The 22085-nt window shown below is 40.9% G+C and overlaps 3 protein-coding genes across 3 annotated transcripts; 1 reads left to right on the forward strand and 2 right to left on the reverse strand.

The window, feature by feature from the left end:
* Nucleotides 1–18: 18 nt before the first annotated feature.
* LOC127780381 (uncharacterized) lies at nt 19–6930 on the reverse strand. The gene is made up of 14 exons (XM_052307282.1): nt 6290–6930; nt 6153–6193; nt 5774–5866; nt 5439–5513; nt 3305–3354; nt 3035–3124; nt 2660–2716; nt 2447–2516; nt 1839–1940; nt 1713–1765; nt 1325–1472; nt 1159–1243; nt 843–971; nt 19–381 (listed from the first exon to the last, which is right to left on the reverse strand). Exons 1-14 carry the CDS (start codon nt 6540–6542, stop codon nt 191–193), a joined length of 1437 nt encoding a protein of 478 aa, XP_052163242.1. The 5' UTR covers nt 6543–6930; the 3' UTR covers nt 19–190.
* Nucleotides 6931–10365: 3435 nt separating this feature from the next.
* LOC127779436 (4-alpha-glucanotransferase DPE2) lies at nt 10366–17877 on the forward strand. The gene is made up of 23 exons (XM_052306211.1): nt 10366–10699; nt 11143–11489; nt 11652–11769; nt 12103–12155; nt 12258–12385; nt 12512–12641; nt 12905–13101; nt 13187–13265; nt 13412–13450; nt 13660–13779; nt 13875–13976; nt 14112–14195; nt 14290–14532; nt 14614–14739; nt 14823–14897; nt 14992–15063; nt 15265–15384; nt 15533–15630; nt 16101–16260; nt 16340–16438; nt 16580–16777; nt 16862–16955; nt 17490–17877. Exons 2-23 carry the CDS (start codon nt 11145–11147, stop codon nt 17648–17650), a joined length of 2841 nt encoding a protein of 946 aa, XP_052162171.1. The 5' UTR covers nt 10366–10699; nt 11143–11144; the 3' UTR covers nt 17651–17877.
* Nucleotides 17878–19462: 1585 nt separating this feature from the next.
* Nucleotides 19463–20312, reverse strand: LOC127780363 (uncharacterized). The gene has a single exon (XM_052307262.1). It carries the CDS (start codon nt 20184–20186, stop codon nt 19734–19736), a length of 453 nt encoding a protein of 150 aa, XP_052163222.1. The 5' UTR covers nt 20187–20312; the 3' UTR covers nt 19463–19733.
* Between the last annotated feature and the right edge of the window lie 1773 nt (nt 20313–22085).

Consider the following 22085-nt stretch of genomic DNA (forward strand, 5'->3'; position numbering starts at 1 on the left):
CGTCAAAAAATAATAAAAGAAAATAGCTTCATACTACAGCCTGTCTCAATAGAATAACTTGATGAAACTGTGAAAGAATTAAATTAAGAAAAGCTGGCTCAGTCAATTCTATGTACAATATTACGAGGCTATCAGCGGTATTGCATTTAAAAGAAAATCTGTTGAAGCATCTATATTGGAGATCTAAGTGTCAGTGTAGTCCTTGCAACTGCATTATGTCCTTGAAAATCTCTGAAAAAATTACGAGCAAGGCACCCCCCATGACAAATGAGAGGGTAAATTTTCCTCCCGGGACTATTGGTGGTACTGGAGCTTCCAGATCATCTGAGTACCTCTCTGACCAAGACATAGCTGCTGGAAAAACTCCAAAAAGTACTAGAACTGAAAAGAGCACATTCAAGATATCAGTTCATTCTTCCTTTTTTTCCTCTCTCCTGATAAGATATCAATTTAATGTACTGAAGTGGCAAATCTAATCTAGGAGTTCCCTTTCAACCCAGATTGGGTCAGGCTACGAACCTAGATAAGCACTCACGTTTTTTCATTTACCCACCACCAATAAACTGTAAAACTGTTTTATTTCCTTTTTAGGATTAGGTGAAAAAACACGTAAATGAGGTGCTAAGTTCTTAGATATCAAATTGGAATAAATAAACGAGCTGCTAAGTTCTTAGGTATCAAAATGGAAAAAAAAGGGTAACTGAAATGTCATGATTGGTTGGTTTCATTGCATGACAACTTGACAAGTCTTCTAGTAAAATAAATTTTAAAATAGCATAGGACTATACATGTTTCTTCTCTACATCTATTCATAATAAGAGATAGTTTAAAAGGATCCTTGCCTCCATAAGTTCCTGCAAAGTCCAATGCCTTGAAAAATATCTCTGGATCAAGCAATGACAGAACAAGCGGTGGGAGCAAAGTCACAAGGTACGGCAGTGGTTTGTTCTGTCCACTTGGTAGTTTAAGCACTGCAATGTTTTATAAAAGTAGCAAAAAATAAAGAGGGATAGTGGATTAATAGCATTAAGTAGTCCGAGAATATTGACAGTAATTTTGTTATTTTCAGGTATCTCTCTCATGAAATGGAGAGCTTCTCCTTTAGACCTCGTATTAGTTGAAAAATGTGATTGCTCTGGGCTGAAGAAGATAACTTACAGTCTGCTATGAAGTCTGAGAGTCCTAGAACAAATCCAATGTATGATGTGCCAATTGCAAGAAATGAGAATGCCTCAACAATAGGCTGCAAAATCAAAGACATTTTCAAATTAACCTCAGTTTTTGTGAAATATGGAACATTGTATGAACAACTTGAAGCACTTACCCCCACTGTTCCATTACTTGATCGAAGCTGTTCTAGTGGATCAATAATGGTTCCATCCCCTGCAAGGCCTGGAAGTGTCCCCAGGATTACAGCATCCCATATGAGAAACAGAGCAAGGGGTATGGCGGTACCTACTACAATTGCCTTCCTGCAATATTCAACAAGGATATTTATATTCCTTTTGAACCCACAATTTAGGATGTGATAATATGGCCATTAACTGAAAATTCATAATATGCGTGCCCCATATTAATTAAACTATGATTGTTTTCAATACTTTTGTTCTGAACAAGGTAAAATTTTGCTCTGTTGTCACAAGTGTGAAAGTACTTTTATAACTTCTGTATTTATTCAGATTTTACATACAGATTCTTCTTGGCAGCCTTACCTTACTTTTGATAGGTCTCCCTCCAAATTTGTACACAGAACAGGAACTACATTCTGTCAAGGAGAATACTCAGTCTGGTACCAAGAATATTAATTCATTCAAATTGAACACGGTGAGTAGGATTACCTGGTATACAAATGAAAGAGCAATTATCGGTATACTTTGTGGGGCAGCAGCAAAATTTGCTTCAAGAAGAGAACTCCACTGCAGGTTTCCACTTGCCACCACCTGCGAAGGTCACACACTCTATTCACCACCTATACTTTGTATCGTATTGTTCATTATGTGTTACTTATTTCGTAGTGATCTGGTCACTTTAGCTTTGTCATTTATATATTGAAACTATATAACTAGAGCCTGGAGGAATCACTATATTACTGAAAAGAATGAAAGACGGCCATATTTCCTGTCAAGTAGACTATATAACCTGTACATCTGTAAGAATGGATGACTGGCCTACACAGAATTGCATTCATGTTGTTCCTTTCATATGACATAGGTTGAAAATTTCGTCTATATCTGTTACTGTAGTTTGCAAACGGCACTGATAATGATTAGGCATAGATACATCCTTATTCTTTAGGAAATTTGTTCACGTTTCATTCTCTTCATTGATAGCTAGGATCATCGATGACTTGATATTTATGACATGCGAATATGAAATTCCATATGAATACCGCTAGAAAGTTTACAGAACTATGTTAATAATCTGCAGCATATATAGGCACACTTACCACAAGAGTTGTGAAGGATGCTAGGATGCTGAACACCAAAAAACCATTAACCGCACCAATGACTCGCTGGCTGCAGTCATCAATACAAATAGTTGTAGTGCTTATCACCTCTCAGGATGGTGTAAGATTTAAGATGATAGATTGCCTAAGTATCTAAGCACAGAGTTTCATATTATGAGAGATACTTTGACTATTTCCTATTATGATATTTACCTTCCAAAGTAGCATAGCCCCCCAAAAGCCAGTGAAAACAGGGCAGCACTCTCCCATCTGTAATAATAATAGCATCATCAATGGCTCAAGAGAAGGCATTACTGAATGCTGAGAAAATTACACTCTGGTGACTAGTGATGCTCAATGACTGTTAAATACTACTATCTATTAAGAATTCTAGCACTTGCACTCAGACAATTTTTTGAGGAAGTAGTAACCTCTGTAAATTCCGTAGCATTTTTTTTATTACAGTGCTGTGGAATGTGTCAAAGGATACACTGATCATATGTGTACATCCTTTCAAAACAAAAGATATGGACAAATGTTTTAGCTAGAAGATGAACTAGAACTGAAAACGAAGATAAGAAGTCATACAATGGAATGCCCACTGAGTTTGTTATGATCTCTGAAGAGCGTGCCACATATGCAACCAGAAGTGCATAATGTATAAACAAATATGAGATGCTGCAGGCACATTGAAAACAATGTTAGACTTTCTCTGTTCATGAAATGTTGCATCTGCAGGTTCATTACAGAGAGGATAAGAACTCTTATGTTTGGAGTTCCATGTTATAATTTTATTTAATTAAATGCCAATGCCTTATTACACATAAATAAACTTTAGTTAAATCAAATCCATCATACCAAGCTGTTCTTACTCCAAATGTCCCTAGAGTGCGCATAGCCATTGAGACCTGGAAGAAAAACTAGTCTTTAGAGGAAACAGTTGCTATTCTCAAATCACACAAAATCCAATTGTATGCAGAGAAATTCTAACCAATTATTGACTAATATCATATCCAGTAGTTTTTTTTGAGAAGAAGTCGTAAGGATTTTGTTCAGTACATATCATATAACATTGTAATATTGAAAGTTACAGTGCAAAATTTGGGATATTGTTTGGTGAGTCTCATTTTCCATCATTTGCCAAATCTATTAACACTTGTATTCATATGCAGCGTTAACACCTCTTGGAAGTAGTATGCTACTCTTCAGCTAAATTTAATTATTTCAGATTCATCTTGATTAAGTCCTTTTTCTCTCTCTCCCCGCGTCGCTCTCGTGGGGGCGGCTCGGGGGGCGAAAAAACCCTAGCCGCCCGCGCCTCTTCTCCATCCCCGCTCCTCGCCGCCCCTGGAGCTCGCCGGCGGCGAAGCCGGCAGCGAGCAGGGAAGGCGGCGGCGAGGCCTTTTTCTTCGTGGTGTTTCCTTCCTCGGCGCGAAGTGGACGGGACGAAGACGACGAAGTCCCCCACCGGCACGGTCCGAGGCGGCGGCGAGGTGGGGAGAGGCGGCGGATCCGGCGCCCCCAAGGCCGGATTCGGCCATCCCCCACCTGGATCTACGCGGCGGCGGCGCGAGGGCTTGGGGCGGCGCGGCGGTGTGTGGTCATGGTGGCGGCGGCGTGCGGCCGGCGGCGCGGCAGGCGGCTACGGCCCGGCTCGGGCGCGAAGGCGGTGGCTGGCTGTGGCTCGGCAAGGCCGGCCCAGGCGCTGAGGCGGCGGACAGCCGCGGCTCGGCGACGGCTCGGTGTGGCCGACTCGCGCGCAGAGGTGGCGGTGGCACGGCCGGCTGCCAGAGGCGGCAGCGGCGCCCAGCGCGGCGGCGTGCGGTCGTGGTGGCGGCGGCGTGTGGCCGGCGGCGAGGCGGCAGGGCGGCGGCTGGCTGTGACTTGGCGAGGCTGGCCCGGGCGCTGTGGCGGCAGATAGCCGCAGCTCGGCGTGGCCGACCCCGCGCGCGGAGGCGGCGGTGGCGTGCTCGGCTGGCAGCGCAGCCTGCCCGACGCAGCAGCGGCGACCCCGCTCGTCCTGGCCGGGCAGCCGAGATGCCGTCGCGGTGGCTAGGTGAGGCGCGTGGCCGGATAACGGGGGCGCTGGCGGGTGGCGCCGGTCTGGAGCGGCAGCGCCACCGGCGGCCAGATGGTAGTTCTAAGGGAGCTGGCAGCGGTGGGTCGTCTTCCTCGTTGCCGGTCGGCACCCTCGCCCTTCCTGGAGCTCCTCCCCTTCTTTGCGGGGAGTTTCTAAGTTGGATTGAGGCGGCAGCTCGTCAGCGGGGGAAGCTCAGGCTGCCGATGCAATGCCACCTAGTCCCGGGTTCTCCTTTGGCCAAAACTGGCGAGGCGGCCGGCGGGTGGTGGAACAAAGGGGTCTTGGGCCAGCTCTCAGGGGTGGTGGCTCGATGAAGTCGGCCGACGGAGGGGCGTCGGTGCGGTGTGGTGGATGCTATGTGCTGCCATTTGTCTGTGTGGTGGTTCTGAGTTGGTGGACGGCGACCTGCAGTCAAGGTTGTAGGGTCCCAGGCGAAAGCCTAGTCCGGTGGTTCACCGGGCCGGCAGCGGCTACGTCTTCGGGCGTCGTAACCTTTTTGGGGCGTTGTCGAGGGTTACCCTCTCCCTTTCTCGACGAGCTTCTCTGGGTGAAAACCACATCTTTTTCAGATGGGCGATGGCGGTATCCTGGATGTCGTGACCACCTTGGTGGCATCGTTTTCAGAGCCTCGTCTCTGTGGTGTTGCCGTTGGCCTAGCGGCGTTCGGCCACGCTTAGCGGGGGTCGTTTGGTGCTAGGCTTCACCCTCAGCGGTTTGTGCTTGGGTGGTAGTGCGTGGTGTGTGGCATTGCACCTTGGTGCATTTGATGTTTTTTCTTGTAACTTTTACTCCTTCTTAATATACTCGGTTGGCCTCCTTCGGCCTTCCCGACGAAAAAAAAAGATTCATCTTGATTGTTCCTAAAAGAAATTTTGGTTCTGAAAAATAACTTGAGTATAATGCATTAATTACCAGGGAGACACCTCCAGATCCTAGTTCACACATAGTATTGACGTTTACTTCAGCAACTAACAACCCTGTTACAACCTGGAAAAATGAGATGCCAAACATAAACCGTCGGAGTGCAAACAAATTAACGAACTAGACAGAGTATTGGGTCATATTATCAAAACCGTCCTGTATCAGGGTGACATAACAGATACAAAATTGAATCACTTCCTTTATGAGAAGAATTTATGCAGGAATGTGAAATGTGAAAGAATGTACCTTTGAGAGGCTTCTCTGAGTGCATGTCACCTCTAACAAGTCGGTTTTGATAATCTACCCAGTCAGTGACGATCTATTACCATATAAATCCAGCAGAAGATGCATGTAACTGCTGAGGCCAAGAATCCAGCTTCTTGTGTCACTGCAGGGATTGCAAGGATACCCGCCCCTACCTGTGGCATCAGTTCGTGTCGGAAAAGAAAAATCAGGTGCGCTCAATTTTTCATAAGTTTTTGTAGTTTCTTAAAGCAGTGTTTGATGATCTGTGAAAGGCTGGCCTTTGTCAGATTATCAACTGTCCTATGATTTCTCATTCTTACAAGTCTTTGTACATTTCATTTGAACACAAATTCTACCTGCAGCCTCATCATCAATTGCTTGAAATGAGAGAAACTAATGCACAATTCCTAATCCAAATATTTTATCTCTTGCAGCGAAGGATGATAAGACGAACATTACCGTTGTGCCGGCCACAAGGAAGATCGAACTGGTGACACTCCCTGACATCCAAATGAGGAACAGTTCCATTACGGTGCATCTCAAAGGCAAAACAAATATGCACAAGGAAGTTGAGAGAAGCATGTTGTGCGCCTCACCAGGTTCGTGCTTCATGGTTGCCTGGTTGAGATTGGAGAAGAGTCGCTCCAGCTGCTGCTGCTGCGAGCCGGATGACTGCTTCTCGGCGTACTGCTGCGAGCACAGGCATCGTTGCAGCCTTCTCCTCGGTCCTCCTGTTGTCCTGTGAAGCACCGGCGCTCTTGTGGAGGCCGGAAGTGAGACTGACGATGATGCTGCTGCTGCTGCTGAGCCCAGTAGAGGGTAGCAGCGAAGAGAAGCAGTTAACGCCATTGCCGGTGTTCTTCGTCTGCAACTGCAAACCTATTTTGTTTGTGTTATCTTTGTGGCTGTTTGTGTGGCTCATGTGTCCACAGGCTGAAAAGTGGCCGGGGATGGTTGGCTGCTTTCTCGGTCAGTCACACGGACACAGCAAGTTTCAGACTTTCAGTGGTTCACGGTTGGGTTGCTGCTGTGGGCTGTGGGCTGTGGCAGAGTAGTAGCGGTCCAGCAACTGTGTCTGCGTCTGCCCTGCTGTGGAATTTTTTTCATATTTACATTTTTATTTTTTAATATTTACAGAAATATTATACCAGCGAAAATATTTACAAAAATAGACCCTGCCGCCCTTGGGGAGGGCGGTAGAGTGACGTGAGGGATGGACAAGGTGAAAAAAAACACTAAAAAAATACATTTTTGGCCGGGTGAAAATTACATTTACCCCCTTGCAGCCCTTACAGAGGGCGGCAAGGGACCTCAGTGCAAAATGCGCACACCTTGCCGCCCTCCACTTGGGCGGCAGGGGACATTTTTGTAAATATTTTAGATGGTATAATATTTCTGTAAATATTAAAAAATAAAAATTTAAAAATGAAAAAAATTCCCCTGCTGTGTGTGGATCAGCCCTGTGTGGAAGGAAGGAACTATAATGTAGCCAAAATAAAACTTATCAAATTTTGACAATTTGATAATATTATTAAGTTTTGGCATAATTTATTATGTATTTACTAAGAAACTAAATGAATACACATACTCCCTCCGTTTTTTAATAGATAACGCCGTTGACCTTTTCTCACATGTTTAACCATTCATCTTATTCAAAAAAATTTATGTAAATGTATAAGATATAAATCACACTTAAAGTACTATGAGTGATAAAACAACCCATAACAAAATAAATTATAATTACGTAAATTTTTTGAATAAGACGAATGGTCAAACATGTGAGAAAAAGTTAACGGCGTCATCTATTAAAAAATAGAGGTAGTATTTGACAACTTTAAAAAATAGTATGGTTTGAAATAACATCAGAACAAACCAGTAACTTCAAATTTTTTCCCATGTAGGGACTAACAGGCTTACAGGCCATTGGGCCAAGCACGGGCTGATTGTGAAACGAGAGTGGCCCAACCCAATTTCCACAACCGAGCTTTATGCGGTTGTAACTTGTCCATCCATGTATCTCCGACTCTTCCAAACGGTCTAACTTTCTTCCTAAAGTTTTAAAAAGTCTTTCCACCTAATAAATTTTAAGAATCATCAGGAAGCTATAGTCTTCTAAAAGAAAAATGATTAGATGATACAAACTGAAAAACATAACCTTTTCAGATTCTCGCAAACTAGCTATCAAAATCGGTTGTTTCGTGCAGTTAGCTTCTCTCTCGATCGGCGCAGGCTTAGAGCAGGTACAATAATAGACTAAGTCGGCTACAAGCTTAAGTGGAGTAGATAAGAAAGAAGCGAGAAGAGAAGCGGGCTACAGATTTGTAGCCAGCTGCAGCACGAACTCTAAAACGCTATATGTATAATGTATATGACATATGGGACCATTTATTAATGATGTAGTATATATATATTTATAGTTAACTGTTATATAAATTAGCTATTAGATTGACTATAGATAATTTAGAGCTAATATCTGACTATACTGTTAAACTTGCTCTTAAGCGGTGTGTTGTATATACAAGCAATCCTTTTGTACCAATGTAGGAGTACATCGCCCAATATGTCAGTCAGCAGGAGGAGAACCCACGTAGCGTAGCAACAACCGCTGCTATGAAACAATTGAGATGAGGTCGAATACAAACAGCAGCCATTACTGTAGTATAGCCACTGGTGATTGACGACGAGACGACGCAGCCAATTTTGTCCAGACATTACACGGATCTCGAGGCACCTTCGTGCCGCTGAACGGTGGGAATTCTCCCGGGATAATATAGAGTATTACCGCCAGACAGACACGTGCATGTTTTAATTAGAGCAAGTTTAATAGTATAGCCAATTGCTAAATTCAAATCATTTATAGTCAATTCATATAATAGTTATCTGTCATATGCACATTGTATCTTAAAATCCGTGCTGCAGCTGGCTACAAATATATAACCCGCTGATCTTCTCTCTTCTTTTTTATCTTCTCGAACTGTGCTTATGCTAGCTTATAGTCTGCTATTGTACCTGCTTTTAGTGCTGTACTTTATTGATATCCTGGAATCTGCAACCTGTCAAAGTTTCAGTTTGCTGTTTATGGCAAGAAAACTAAGGTGGTGTTTGGATCCAGGTACTTAACTTTAGTCTTTACATTTAGACACTAATTTAAAGTATTAAATATATACTACTTACAAAACTAATTACATAAATAAAAACTAATTTGCGAGACAAATTTTTTAAGCCTAATTAATCCATAATTAAAGAATGTTTACTGTAGCATCACATAGGCTAATCATGAATTAATTAGGCTCAATAGATTCATCTCGCGAATTAGTCCAAGATTATGGATGGGTTTTATTAATAGTCTACGTTTAATATTTATAACTAATGTCCAAACATCCGATGTGATAGAAGCTTAAAAGTTTTAAAAGTTTTAGTCCCATCTAAACAGGGTCTAAGCTAAACTAATCTAAATCTGAATCTCCAGGCTCCAAATCCAGGCAGGAATAGTAAAATGGCTCGTCAAATGCAGAGCTGTTCGTCTCATCCGCACAACCCAGATTTCTTGTACTTGTGCTGTTGTGCACCATACTCATCATCGCAGTCTCAGATCTTTCAGATGCGATCGCTGTCCGTCCCACGGAAATCTCAAGATAAAAATCTCACCTTTCCCTCTCCCTCTGTCTCCACTCTCCATCACCCCACCATCTGCAGTGTAGAGATCTGCGTCTGCAAAGGATTTCTTTTTGAAATAATATAACTTTAACAAAAAAAATTGCAAAATAGATATTAGTTAATAAAAATTATAAATTTAACACCGGTCGAACAACTGTAGCTCAATAGGATACATATCAAACAATCATTATTTAATACTACCTCCGTCTCAAAATAAGTGCAGCCGTGGATATCCGTGCCCAACGTTTGACCGTCCGTCTTATTTGAAAAATTTGTAAAAAAAATAAAAATATTTAGTCATACATAAAGTAATATTCATGTTTTATCATCTAATAGCAATAAAAATACTAATCATAACAAAATTTCAAATAAAACGAACGGTCAAGTGTAAAACTGTATTTATTTTGAGACGGAAGGAGTAGGTATATATCAAACTTCGTTCATGTACTATTCTACAGGTGGCCTATCGAACTAGTATCAATGTTCGATAGTTCCCATAGCAATACCCTGTCGAAGTTCCTACATGTACACACATCGAAGTTTCTAATATTTCGAAACCCCGTCAAACGATGGTTGTTTGATACTCCCTCCGTCCCACGATATAATGGATTTTGAGTTTTTGTTTGTAACGTTTGATTACTCGTCTTATTCAAATTATTTTTACAAATATAAAAAACGAAAAGTTGGGCTTAAAATACTGTAGATAATAAAGTAAGTCACAAATAAAATAAATAATAATTTTAAAATTTTTTGAATAAGATGAATGGTCAAAAATTGCAAGCAAAAACTCAAAATACCTTATATTATGGGACGGGGGAGTAAATTTATGTTAAATTTGTGATTTCAGATCACCAATATCCATTTATACATGGAAAATTTGTATTTTTTTCTTAAGAAAAAAAAAAGAAATTTGCAAGTTGCAGCGGTGATCAAATGCTAGCGTAGCTCGGCTGCGTCTGTCTCGTCTTCACGTGTCCATGGTCTCAGCGTCAGCGACGAGACGAGAGACGAGAGGCTTCTTCTTCTCCCAGCCACACAACCACAACCAAACAGAGGAGGCTCTCTCAAATTTAGGAGATCGGCCCAGCGTCTCGTCCGGATCCGGAGGAGGAGCAAAAGCTCCCTTTTTTATGCCGTCTCTCGTCCCAGCTGCAGGTGGCGCTTTCCCACCCTCGCCACTCCGCTCGCTCCCCGTCGTAGACGTCGCCTTCGCCGTCGCTCTCCTCGTCCACCCTTTTCTGCTCCATGTTTTCATCATCATCTTCTTCTTCTTCTTCCACCCGTTGCTGATTCCCTCACTGCTGCTCGTTTCTCGCCATTGCGGCCGTTCTTGGCTACTGACAGAAGAGGTAACCCCCGTTCGTTCGTTCCCTTCTTGATTTGTTCTTGCTTTGCCATTGGATGGGATGCGCTGAGCTGCTGGTAGAATGGTTCTTGCCTGGCCATGGCGGCGAAAAGTAGGATGCGGGAGACACGGGAATGTGGGGAGGAACAGTTTCTTGATTCTCCGAATCTGTTCTACCCTTTTCGTGGCAACATGGAAAGGGTACTGATACTTGAATCATAACCAATCTTATTTATTGGAGAAATGGGAAAAGGGAGGGGTGGAAACAGGAACATCGATGGATATGGATGGCCTCACATGCGTGCATCCTGAAACCACTCATTTTTGTGCATCGTCTATTGACTTCATGAGTTCTTGGTAGATGATGCTTGTGAATCTCGCATGATTGTTCATTCATTCATGTATTCGGTTTACTGACTTGTCTGCCTGTTCTTGTATTTTTGATAGGAATGGCGAATTTGTCCGGGAAGAAATCTCTGAATACAGTGACCTTGGTCTTCAAATTACCCTACTACACACAATGGGGGCAGAGTCTTCTCATCGCCGGCTCAGAGCCAGCACTTGGATCTTGGAATGTTAAGCAAGGATTGTCTCTCAGTCCAGTTCATCAGGGAAATGAGCTAATCTGGTCCGGCAGAGTTTCCGTCGCTACTGGTTTTACCTGCCAGTACAATTACTATGTAGTGGACGACAACAAGTATGTTTTGAGATCGGAGTCTGGGGAGAAAAGGAAATTAGTACTTCCAGAGGGTGTTCAGGATGGAGATGTAGTTGAGATACGCGACTGGTGGCAGGTACTTAGTAAAAGTTTCATGTACTAAATTAATTTCTCTTCATGCTTGTTGACCTATAAAAACATTAGTAGCAGTAGCAGCACTACTTGCCATCATACTAGTCATACAGGCTTTCATGTTCTGTACCATGGCGGTTTATGGATACTCCTGATTTGAATTTAGGATGCTTCTGAAGCTCTTTTCCTTCGAAGTGCATTCAAGAATGTCATTTTCAATGGGTCTGAAAATGCTAAAAGAGAATTGAAGACTACACCCCTCAACAAAAGTTTGGAGCCTGAAGGTAAGAAGAGTCTAGAACTGATGGAATAATCAACAGGAAGTCAAGTGGTCAATCTACATATATCACATATTCCTTTTGAATATATTTTATTCATAAAGAATCAATGTAGCATCATGTCTTACCTATCAAGCAAAGCATGTTGATTGTTGTTTAATTTTTTAGATAATGGGCAACGCCCGGCCTCTGCATTCTAAGGTGAATGCACACGGCCAAGATTGTCGTTTAATATAGTCTCATATCTTCCATGGTAGTGCATATTACTTAGATTTACATACCAAGCCAAGCATGGATAACATTTTTTTAATTCATTGTCCCTAAATTTTTCCTCAACAGATATTGTTGTTCAGTTTATTGTTAGCTGTCCCCGACTTGGAGCTGGCTCTACTGTAAGTGTTATTCGTTCAATTTATATTTGATTATCTTTATCCCATTATAGCTAATAATTATACTTCTGGTACTCCCTAACTATTGCTCATGTCAAACTTTAGGTCGTGGTCACAGGAAGTAATCCTCAATTAGGAAGGTGGCAAACACAAGATGGCCTCAAGCTTAATTATGTCGGAGATTCCATCTGGAAAGCAAACTGTCTGTTGCGAAAGTCTGAGTTCCCAATAAAATATCCTTGTGCCAATGAGTACTCACTTACTTCCAATTTGCATGTAGAAATCACCATTTAGATATTATTTCTGAAGAAATCACCATTCAGCTATTGACCATTGTCTTATCCTTAACAATATCCCACATATAAATACTGTAAAATTAGTGAAGCAGGAGTCTCTTCATTGGAGTTCGGTCCGAACAGGGAGGCTGATGTGGATCTATCATCACCCAAGCCATCCAGATACGTCCTCTTGTCTGATGGTGCCCTTCGGGTAATGTATGCAACCGTAATTAGTACGCTGAAAATATGCTTATAATTGCATGTTGTTTTGGCTCCCATTACCTTTGCTATGATGCATTAATCAATCCGTCATATTCAGTTTGCTCAATCCATGATCTAAAAAGTAATACCATCAAATGCTTGGTAGAAAGAACAACTGTATCTCATGATTTAGCAAGATCTGAGGATACAGTGGGCGCCCACTTATCATAGAGAACTGATGAGTAGCACTAATTCAGCACTTGGTTTTACCAGGAATCACCATGGAGGGGTGCAGGTGTTGCTGTACCTATATTCTCGATCAGGTCAAATGAGGACCTTGGTGTTGGAGAATTCCTTGATCTTAAACTTCTTGTTGACTGGGCAGTCAACTCAGGCTTTCATCTTGTTCAGCTTCTTCCTATCAATGATACTTCAGTTCACGGGATGTGGTGGGATTCATACCCATACAGGTATTGGGCTGATGCAGTGTGCTTTTGCTTTGAGTAAGAAGAATAGTATCTGAACAGAAATAATGCCCTACATGTTGGTTTACAGCTCGCTCTCTGTGTTTGCATTGCACCCCTTGTACCTGAGAGTACAAGCACTTTCAGATGCAATTCCAGGGGATATTAAGGTGTACCTTTGTTATACCTTCATATGAACTCATTGTACCCGTTATCTATGTTAACTTTTAATTTCAATATTTCACTGATTTTGGTAGGTCTTGTATGATTTCAAGTTCATTCCTGATCCAGTACTCAATATTTCTTATTATTACAGGACGAGATTTCACAGGCAAAGAAGCAGTTGGACAAAAAGGTACAGATATTATCAAATGCATAGCATGTCACTAATTTACCTTTTGTCACTGGTATGTTGCTGACCTGCTGTTGGATGGATGCAACTCATGTCCTCTATATAATTTAGCTACGCTTAAATCTAAAATCAGATGGTTATGTAATTAATATAATTCTTCTGTTGCTTGCAGAAACCTAACATTCTGTTATTTGAAAATCATGTTTAAACAGGATGTTGACTATGAGGCATCACTGGCCTCAAAACTCTCGATAGCAAGAAAAATATTCAAATTAGAGAAAGACAAAGTACTAAATTCCAGTTTGTTCAAGCAGTTTTTATCTGAAAACGAGGTATATTTAGTTATTTGCTAGCATTTTATTTAGTTGAAGTACTTGATAACTTATTTCAGACTTACTGTGATTGCGTTCCTTCCATGTTCCAATAGGAGTGGTTGAAACCATATGCTGCATTTTGTTTTCTGCGGGACTTCTTTGAGACATCAGATCACAGCCAATGGGGCCGTTTTTCTCAGTTTTCCAAGGAGAAGGTGCGATCAGTATAACATGCTAAACATTCTTTTAAGAAAATCCTATCATTCGGTTTTATTCCTTCTGAGAGGCGAGACCATATATGGGAAAATGTTCAAGTACTAAGTGATGGCTGTTTCTGTAATTTCTTTCAGCTAGATAAGCTTGTTTCTGAAGGTACCTTGCACCATGACGTTATATGTTTCCATTACTACATCCAGTACCATCTATATATGCAAGTAAGTATTGGTGGTTGTCCTTGTCACTCTGATCTGCATACAGAGTTTTTCTTGCATATGTACTCACTGACATTTATTATCTCCTTCATGTTAGTTATCAGAGGCAGCTGCCTATGCAAGGAAGAAAAAGGTTATTCTGAAAGGAGATTTACCTATTGGTGTTGATAGGAATAGTGTGGATACTTGGGTATACCCCACTTTATTTCGCATGAATACAGCTACTGGTGCACCTCCAGATTATTTCGACAAAAATGGACAAAATTGGGGTTTTCCTACATATAACTGGGAGGAAATGTCAAAGGATAATTATGGGTGGTGGCGAGCTCGTCTGACACAGGTTATTTAATAGCAAATATTTTTTCCTGTCTGGCTGGTCATCTTTTATCGTCATTATTTATCGCCAGTTACCTTGTTCCAGATGGCAAAATACTTCACTGCATATAGGATAGACCATATCTTGGGTTTCTTTAGGATATGGGAGCTTCCAGATCATGCAGCCACAGGTCTAGTTGGGAAATTTAGGCCTTCAATTGCTCTCAGTCAGGTTGGTTTCTGCAGCTGTTAAACAAACTAAAAGAGACTAGAGAGCCTGAAGTTTATCTGACTTTTTCCTATGTTGATTTTCAGGAGGAGCTTCTTAGTGAAGGCCTATGGGATTTCGATAGAATGAGCCGCCCTTATATTCTTCAGGAAACACTGGAGGTTTGTCTTTCTTGTTCCTAAAACAATGATCTATCTTTTTTTTTTAACAGGAAGGAAAACAGGGCACCAGCATGACATTTCTATTCTGTTATAGGAGAAGTTTGGGTCCTTTTGGACAGTAATTGCAGCTAACTTTCTAAATGAGTACAAGAAACAACATTACGAGGTAATGCAATCAGTTATATTCTCTTTTCATGTTTGTTGAACGTATCACCTACTTAAAACCGCATGGCATGAGTAGATTTAGCTTAGGCTTTAGTACAGAAGTCTCCATTTCAAAATCAGCTACGTGCACTCCTTACTGCATTTTTCCATTACATTTCGTCCTCTAATTTCCCTTGCAATTTATTGTTTTGCACGTGTATAGTTCAAAGAGGACTGCAATACAGAGAAAAAGATAATTGCGAAGCTTAAGAACAGTTCTGAAAAATCATTATGGCTGGAGAAAGAAGACAGCATTCGGCGTGGTTTGTTTGATCTACTACAGGTAATTCATATCGAGTGCATATAATCCATGCTACAACTTTCTCTTAACCTATCCTGATCCTTTTCAATCCATATAAAAATATTATTTGAAATTCTCAACAAAATATCATTGAAATCATTAGAAATAAAACATACTGTTTATTCTGCAGAATATAGTCCTTATTAGAGATCCAGAGGACAGCACAAAATTTTATCCCCGCTTCAACCAGGAGGATACTTCAAGTTTTAACGATCTAGATGAACATAGGTAATATTGATTTTATTTAACTCCAATTGTTTCCTTCTCTATGTTCAGGTCGGACAAGACCTTGATCTGCACTTTTGCGATTTACTCTGTAAATTTACTTCAAGCTAGTTAATGCTGATGAAGTATTTACTTTTTAGTCCAACAGGTTAACAGTGCAGGATCCTTGTGATATTGAACTTTGTTACATACTGCTCCTTTCTGTCCAAAATTTGCTTAGTTCTACTGCTATCGCCTTACTACATACTCTAATAATCGATATTTTTCACTATGCATCTCTAGTAGGCATCAAGAAAAATGAAACTAGTATATTCAGCAGCAGTTTCTTCCCAAGAAAATTATGAAGTACAGTAGCACCCAACGTTTTAGGTTTTGCTAATAGCACTCCCTTATTTATGCAATGAGCACTAACTAAATTGTTCCTTGTGGAGTACGAACTATTTCATCCTCTCATGAAAAACATTGTTTTACAGCAAAAATATCCTCAGAAGATTGTACTATGACTATTATTTTGCTCGCCAAGAGAATCTCTGGCGTCAAAATGCGCTCAAGACTCTGCCTGTGCTTTTGAACTCATCGGATATGTTGGCATGTGGGGAAGATCTTGGCCTTATCCCTGCCTGTGTTCACCCTGTATGATGTTTTCCTGCACATGCTAGTAAACAGCTATTGCTTGTTCTATGCACATAAATGACAGAAATATATTATCCAGGTTATGCAAGAACTTGGATTGATTGGATTGCGTATCCAGAGAATGCCCAGTGAACCAAACTTGGAATTTGGTATTCCATCTCAGTATAGCTACATGACGGTGCGTTTCCCTTCTGTTTACTTGGGTTCAATATGTTCATTGCTACAGATGCACACATACTTATGTTGTATATGGCAAACTAAAAATGGTTTGGAGAAGCTATTCAGTTTGATGTTCAATTTTGTGTCATATTTTTTTCAGGTTTGTGCTCCGTCATGTCATGATTGCTCCACATTACGTGCTTGGTGGGAAGAAGATGGAGGAAGAAGAAGCCGTTTCTACCAGACTGTAATTGGTAGTGATGACGAGCCGCCATCTCGCTGCACCCCAGAAGTAGCGAACTTTATTGTTAAGCAGCATTTTGATGCTCCATCAATGTGGGCAATCTTCCCACTACAGGTATATAGGTTGGCTTGTTAACTTATATAAAAGATCAATACAGAATAAAGTAGATTAATGTACTTGGGGTGTTCTATTTGTCAGGACCTGCTTGCACTTAAAGACAAGTACACCACAAGACCAGCAAAAGAGGAAACAATCAATGACCCAACTAACCCGAAGCATTATTGGAGATTCCGTAAGTCAATTTTCCAATATTATTATTTTCCTTGCTTCATCAAAATTAGGTATTAAGAGTAAACAAATTCAAAAAGAGAATTGGCTATTCTTGACATAATAATACCTTCATACGAGAAAATTCCCATACAATTAATTGGCATAAAGCAATATGTTCACCATGAAAAAGATATGAGGCGATCAGATGATGTCACATTGTTGTCTGGTTTGATCAGTGACGCTGTTAGATCAATCAGATGATGTCAACAGCTGAAACATGCACAATTCAGCATGTGTCCTTATTCTATTGTCAACATGACTTTTTTTCTTGCTGATGGTCTACATGAGCAAATGAAATGCTATCTTCCCAACTACAGATGAACAAAAAGAATATCTCGGAGAGCGAACTTGTAGGATACTATCATTTTCATATGCTCAAGTGACGTCTCTCAAGTCCCATATAAAATTTGCGCATTCCCCGTTGTAAATTTGGCAACCCATAATTGAAGGTGTTTGTTTTTCCTTGCATCTAACTTCTCCCCTCTATTTCTTTAAGGGCTACATGTGACATTGGATTCGCTGTTGGACGATAAGGACATCCAAGCAACCATCAAGGAACTTGTCACAAGTAGTGGGAGGTCATTTCCTGGTAAGGTGGATGGCGCCGAAGAAAGCGGAGAGAAGCTAGCTAAAGTCCAGTTGAATGGTAAACCATAGAAAATTATCCCAAGAACAGCCGAAGGGTATCACGGTCAAAAGTAAATAGAATAAGGCAGCGTACTGCCAATTGGCATGCCAGTTCAGCTGGTGTTGTTTCAGCTAGAATTTTTTTTTACGCCAACTTAATTCCATTTAACACTGGAAATAATTAGTATCATTCATCAAGTCGGCATGTGGAATAATTTATCCCCTGTTCTTTGCTAATAAAATCTTTTTCTGATGAATCATCTGTTTGCTAGTACTGAACATCTCTACCTGTGTCTACTTTGGTGTTTAATTCAATCTGATTTCTGCCGATGAGAAAACTTGCTTCTCTTCCTGAACCAAAACCCTTTCTTTCTCGGTTTCTTTTGGTAATGAGCAAAAGAATCTCAAGAGAAAGAAAAACAATCATGTTGCTTTTGTAGTTTTGGTTGTACCAGATGCCAATTAATATTACATTAGTAGCTGGCAAGCTGCCCTGCTCCTCAATGTGGTCCTAGATGTGAAGGTTAGCTTGGGTTAGGGCACTCTATTATATTCAGCCTCTGCTCTCAGCTTCTCAGGCTCACTGAACACTTCTCTCTGAAATCTGAAAAGTTTCTAACCTCTGTTTGCTAATTTTAAAGCAACAATGAGAAGGCTGCAATGAAATTCAGAAATGGACATGCTCTTGTGCCTTCTGGCTCAGATCACAACTGGCCTTCTTTCTGCTTACTTTGTCCGAGGTGTATAATTAGAAATAGCTACTACTTTCGTCCCTAAAAGATTTTATTTTTTAGCCTATCTTATACGGGGCTTTTAACTATTTTCCACTTTTAGATTTGGCAAATAACTATTTGCCACCTCTATCTCAATGACATGTGGGTCTACATGTGTCTATGACATGTGGACCCAGTGGCAAAAAGTTAATTGCCACATTTAAATGTGGCAAATGGTTAAATATCTCTATCTTATACATACCAATACAAAGAAGAAGAAGAAAAGAAGAGACTAGAATGCCTTCTATTTCTCAAATTCCAAGGCATTTATTTCCTACTTTTTCAAACTCAAATACATTAATTGCATTAAAAATAAAGTCTCTTTGAAGTCTTTGTGAAAGTAACATTTGTTATCGGTGATAGTAATGGAAATTGATATGGTGTCAGCAAACCTTAGGCAAATTAGTGCTGAATTTTGCAAGCTCAGAAAGCTTGATGCTGCTCTTTTCTACCACAAGCAGTGATGATGCTCACATGTGTGAATCACAAACTTTATTTCTGAAAAGCTCAGAAAGAACCTCAACAGCTACCTCTACTAGGCTCATTGCTGGCCACTAATTTAGAAAGAGAAAAAAAAGATAAAACAAAAAGATTCTGATTTATAAAAAAAACCCTTCCCTTTTCTGGACAAGCAACCACTTTACAACCTCACTTAGCCTTTAATTAGGTCGCTTTCCACACCAAACCCAGATCTGAGCAAGGATTACAGTAAACCCTAGTGGTAATTTGATGGTACTATTTGCTTAATTAGTTAGTTACTGCAGTTACTGAAAAATCTTTGACCACAGGAGTTTCCAGTCAACCTAGTAGCTTAACTACCAGGCAGCAACGCACTAATCAATCAGTAAATCACTACGTGATTAATTAGTGCATTTGGCGAGGCTTCCACTAAAAAAAAAGCAAGTCTTTTTCGCCATTTAATCTGCAGATGGACATGGAAAGCGAGTTTCACCTTGTTGTGTGTTGGCACCCCACTACCTCACGAAGAATTCTTTTTTGGAAAAATAAATCAGTTTCAATTGTCCTTTTTTTTTGTGATTTGTACATTTAATTGTTTTTTTTTCTAAAAAAACAATTCGAGGAGTATAATATTCATCAGTGAAGAATGCACAAATTGTTTCAACTCGAGATATAGAGCTGAATATTTGACTTGAATTCGAAATTGATTGGAACGCTCTACCGAATTTCAGATAGAACAACAAATGTTGAAAAATTCAATGGCTGTACAAGGAAATATAATTCGAAAAAGAAAAAAAAAAGAAAAAAAACCCATACGTTTTGTGAGTTTGTGTTCATCGATCACAAGCTCGTCGTCGTCGTCTTCTTCGTCGAGCTCGCGTTCATGGATACCCGGAGGCGAGGCAATCCTCCCAGAACTTGCGGTCCTCCTCCTGCCTCGCCGCCGCGCGCTTCGGGTCCTCCTCCTCCTCCTCCTCTCGCCGCCGCCGCAGCTCGCGCTCGCCGCCGCGGGCAGCCGCCGCCGCCGCCGCTAGCTGCGCCCACCAGACGCCACCCTCGGCGACGATAGCCTCCTCTCCGCCGCCGCCGCCGACTTCGTCGCCGTCGTAGCACCCGTCTCCTTCTACGCAGCTGCTGCATCCGTCGTCGTCTTCGTCGTCGTCCATCTCCACGTCGCCGCCGGCCGTCGGCGCCGGGCGGCACGTGTACGGGCACGACTCGGCGACGCTCTCGCTGTCGCTGTAGTCGTCGCCGAGGACGACGACGGCGCCGGCGCGGGGTGGCGGCGGGAGCGCGAACTGCGGCGGCGGCGGCGGCGGGTGTACGGTGGCCATCGTCGGCGGTGGAGGAGGAGAGAGGAGACGGGTCGCAATGGAAGCAGTTGGTATTTATAGCTGAACACCTCGCATGCACGACTAGTAGAAATGAATACACTATTTTTACATAGAATTTGAGATCAATTTGAAATTTGTTCATATTTCTGCCTGCTGCTCCAATGCTGCTACTCTTTTATAGCTGATAAATTATGCTTTGGTTGGTTGAGTTACGTGCGTTTGTACTGTGTTTCTAAAAAAACTAAAAATTATTAAGATCCAATACATACTTAATTAACTTATATATTAATTATAATATAATATAAATTAACTAGTATCGAATAATTTACTCGGAGTCATGCGCACCCTGGTAACTACTATGCACGAACGCCACTGGCTATGACCGATAAGAAAAACACGCGTAAAAATTTTACCAATAAATTATATTTTCTCTTATAAACAACTAAGTGAAACTACGAGGCAAAAGTGATTTAAAAAGCTAATGTTGTAAATAAACTATAATAGAACATCTATAATAACCTCTAGAATGGAAAATTTTAAAGTTCGGATGCGGCAGATAAGCCAACAAATCATCGATAAGATTATAATTTGTTTTTCTTCATGCAAATACAAAGAAGACATAAAACGATATGTGAATACGTTCGTTTAACACATTCCAATTTCACTGTAACATTTTACTGCTGTTAATAAAGTCATATTTTTTCCTTAACTTACATATGATTACTCCATATATTATCATCCAGTAATTAACTACTCCCTCCATTCCAAAATATAAGACATAAGGCATAACCACCCTTAACCCAAAAACCAAGAAACAATTATTATCACCTCTTTGTTTGAATCAATCCAACTAATACAATACATGCACCCAATAGAATTAAACATTTGTAAGTGTATGATTTAAATAATAATAATTTAGGAGAGAATAGATGCTAGTTAATTGCCATGCATGCATGCACGCCTTATATTATAAAACACCTTTAAAAAGTAGTTGTGCCCTATATTTTGGAACGGAGGGAGTAATCGAATCGGAGCGAAGTGAGCATAGCTCAATTGGTTAGGTTCCTTGTAGTGGAACTAGCCCACCCGGGTTCAATTCCTAGATTTGACACGGGTGCTCGTATTTACGGCTAATTATTCTTTCAGTGGTAGATGACGTACCCGTCGACAGCGAGACGTCTGTGGTGACTTCGTCAATCTCAAGACATACCGGCTCAGTCTTCTGAAGGTGCTCATAGGGGTGAGTATGCACACGTTATGAGTGCCTGCGTTTGGTGAAGGTGCTCATAGGGGTGAGTATGCACACGTTATGAGCGCCTGCGTTTGGTGGTGCTCATAGGGGTGAGTATGCACACGTTATGAGCGCCTGCGTTTGCTCATAGGGGTGAGTATGCACATGTTGTGAGCGCCTGCATTTGTACTGTGTTTCTTAAAAAAAAACTAATCGAATCGGCAACATTCACGCGGAAATTAATTTAACCAGTTTCATGCCTAAAATTATTGCCAAGTGCAAAGCACTACGAGTCCACCATTTTCTAGAAACACCTCGTTTGACCGGTATTAAGGACTGCTAATTTCCGACCAAGTCTTGAATCACCTGAAAAAAGTCAGGCCAACGTACATATTGTACGACCAAATACGGCTCAATTTCGGTCAAAAACTAAAAATTAAGGTTATTTCTTTTCAGATTATTTGTCATACTATTAAAACAGACAGATTACTCGTTTTTCGATTCGAAAAACACATTTTCTTAAGAAATTGTTCTTCGACTGGATTGTTATTACCATTTGTTTCAAGTTATATGTTTAGTTTATTAATGAAAATATTTAATTTGTCTTTGTAACTAAGTGTATAATATAATCCGTAGTACTCCCTCCATTTACTTTTACTTTTGATAGT

Source organism: Oryza glaberrima, chromosome 7 (assembly GCF_000147395.1).
Source record: "Oryza glaberrima chromosome 7, OglaRS2, whole genome shotgun sequence".
NCBI lineage: Eukaryota > Viridiplantae > Streptophyta > Magnoliopsida > Poales > Poaceae > Oryza > Oryza glaberrima.

Bases quoted from the DNA above. Each gene is read 5' to 3' on its own strand.
- LOC127780381 (XM_052307282.1), bottom strand. From the start codon at position 6,542: ATGGCGTTAACTGCTTCTCTTCGCTGCTACCCTCTACTGGGCTCAGCA. The intron at 3,125-3,304 runs GTATGATGGATT...ATGTGCCTGCAG, and splicing joins TTTGGAGTAAGAACAGCTTG to CATCTCATATTTGTTTATAC. The intron at 1,941-2,446 runs GTAAGTGTGCCT...TGACCTTCGCAG, and splicing joins CATCCTTCACAACTCTTGTG to GTGGTGGCAAGTGGAAACCT.
- LOC127779436 (XM_052306211.1), top strand. From the start codon at position 11,145: ATGGCGAATTTGTCCGGGAAGAAATCTCTGAATACAGTGACCTTGGTC. The intron at 12,156-12,257 runs GTAAGTGTTATT...GTCAAACTTTAG, and splicing joins GACTTGGAGCTGGCTCTACT to GTCGTGGTCACAGGAAGTAA. The intron at 15,064-15,264 runs GTAATGCAATCA...GCACGTGTATAG, and splicing joins ACAAGAAACAACATTACGAG to TTCAAAGAGGACTGCAATAC.
- LOC127780363 (XM_052307262.1), bottom strand. From the start codon at position 20,186: ATGGCCACCGTACACCCGCCGCCGCCGCCGCCGCAGTTCGCGCTCCCG.